Below are 2,239 nucleotides of genomic sequence, written 5' to 3'. Positions count from 1 at the left end.
AGAGAGAGAGAGAGAGAGAGAGAGAGAGAGAGACCCATCCTGTGTTGTAGCCTGGTAGGCCAGCAGGACTCTGATTAGCATCACCTGTGCCTCTTGCCGAATGCCGCTTATGGGCATCATCTCCCGCTACACCCAATGGTGGCTGCCTGCGGCTTGAGATAACCATCTACCAGCTGACAGGTGTAGTTGCATACCTGGAGCACAGGGACTCGCGGAGGATCATTCCAATGAAAAAAATAGCGTGCTACAGCAAAATAGCGGTGACCTTAAAATACGCTATTAGCATGCAATATCGCGTTATAGTGTGCTATTAGCGAGACATTGTACACTAATATATTTAGCGAGACAATTTTCAATACGCTATACCGTGCTATTAGCGACGCTATAGCGCGTTATTTTTTTCAGTGGATCATTCCCTTACGAGGTCGGTAATGCGGATGGCGTCGAGGGCAGCCATCCTCTAGCTACCTGTGGTGACTCCATCTCGAACTGTAGATGCGACAAGAGACGGAGGAGCTCGACCCTCTGATGCCGCGTGGGGAGGAAGAGATTGACGCCAGGGGAAGCGGGCGCAGTGAGGAAACGGACGGCCGGCCGCGGTAGCACATCGAAGGAATGGGTCCAGAGCGAGGGGGGGTGGCAAATTTTTTTTTTGCTGCATGGCTATATATATATATATATATATATATATATATATATATATATATATACCGCTGCACAGAATAAATATTTCGGCTCTGTTTACCTATCATTGTGCATGTATATTTATATATTGCCTTTTTTCACAGGGTATGTTCGGGAGTTCACTTACCGGGAATTGGCGTCTGCAACACGTGACTTTGCGGACAAATATAAGCTTCGAAATCGTGGCTATGGCGATGTCTACAAAGGTATAGTGAAGCTGCAACACGAAGAAGTGTTTGTGACTATAAAAAGGAATAACTACGACACGTCAGATGAAGCGAGGGCTAGCTTTAAGGAGGAGATTAATATTATGAGCCCACTGAACCATTGCAACATTACACGTCTTGTGGGTTGGTGCAACCAAAGGAAGAAACTCTTGCTTGTCTACGAGCAAGTGGATGATTATTGCAACCTTGAGGATCGGCTTTATGGCCATGGTGCTAATGTGGATGCAGAACGTTTTGGTGCAAGGCCTCCAGGTTCAAGTCTTGACCTAGATTGGCGGAAAAGGTAGCTAAACACGAATATATGTTCCATATATTTTATTTTATTTTGCAAAAAGATATGTTCCAGTTCATCAAAGTAACTTTGGTATGTCCTTTAGATTAGTTTTCTTTAGAGAAATATGGACAAACCCCTTGTTTGAGAAAGAGGTCAGGATTGGTTATGTGACAAAGAAACTAAGAGTTTACAATCTTCAAACTTATTATCTGACAAAGAATGAATCGTTGGTGTTTCAGGTACAACATACTGCTTGGAATAGCCTCGGGTCTTGAATACCTCCATACTAAATGTGTGAAATGCATTGTGCATAGGGATATCAAGCCATGTAATGTGGTACTCGATAGGAACCTCAATGCTAAACTGTGTGACTTCGGGATTGCGATGCAACTCACCCATGACATAACCTCCTGCGAGACGGACAACATCATTGGGACACTAGGTTACATGGACCCAACATACATACGTTGTGGCACAGTAAGTAGGGAATCTGATGTCTACGGCTTCGGTGTGCTCTTGCTTGAGGTTGTATGTGGTCAGAATCCGATTATGATTTACAATCCCCCGAAAAACAGCCTCATTGAGATGGTCCAGGAATGTGGTCGGAGAAATGCAATTATTGATGCAGCTGACCAACGGTTGAGGGGCGAGTTTGATGAGGAAATTAAAGGAGCGTTGTTGATCGGGCTCTGGTGTGTCGAAGAAAGACGTGATGAGCGTCCAACTATCCAAATTGTGTTGTCGCGATTAATAGGCCTGGCTGCTAAATCAACTTACGATAACCGCCGTTCAACCGAATTGTATCATGAGGTGTGAGTCTTGACACAAGCAGGTAAAGATGCTCGCATAGCAGCTCACGTAGTGTGTACAACAATGAAGTTCATCACTGAAGCTATTTCTCTGTTATTGTTAACCGTTTGAAATCTCGCGGCTCAACAATGGGATTTATCCAACATTGTGTCTCAAATCATGTAACCTATTCAATTATGCACTTGTATTTATCTCATGATTCAATAAATCATGTTGTCATTGTCGTTAACATTCTAATTCAGTC

The 2,239-nt window shown here is 43.8% G+C and overlaps 1 protein-coding gene across 1 annotated transcript in view; it reads left to right on the top strand.

The window, feature by feature from the left end:
- The window catches only part of LOC119361552 (receptor like protein kinase S.2-like), an 8,652-nt gene extending 6,651 nt beyond the window's left edge, over positions 1-2,001 (top strand). The window contains exons 7-9 of the mRNA XM_037626708.1: positions 803-890; positions 957-1,194; positions 1,425-2,001. Of these exons, the coding sequence (XP_037482605.1) occupies positions 803-890; positions 957-1,194; positions 1,425-2,001 (903 nt within the window). The remainder of the gene's footprint in view (positions 1-802; positions 891-956; positions 1,195-1,424) is intronic.
- The last annotated feature ends 238 nt before the right edge of the window (positions 2,002-2,239 follow it).

The sequence above is a fragment of the Triticum dicoccoides genome, chromosome 2B (assembly GCF_002162155.2).
Source record: "Triticum dicoccoides isolate Atlit2015 ecotype Zavitan chromosome 2B, WEW_v2.0, whole genome shotgun sequence".
Taxonomy (NCBI): Eukaryota; Viridiplantae; Streptophyta; class Magnoliopsida; order Poales; family Poaceae; genus Triticum; species Triticum dicoccoides.
This window is presented reverse-complemented; position numbering and strand designations above follow the sequence as displayed.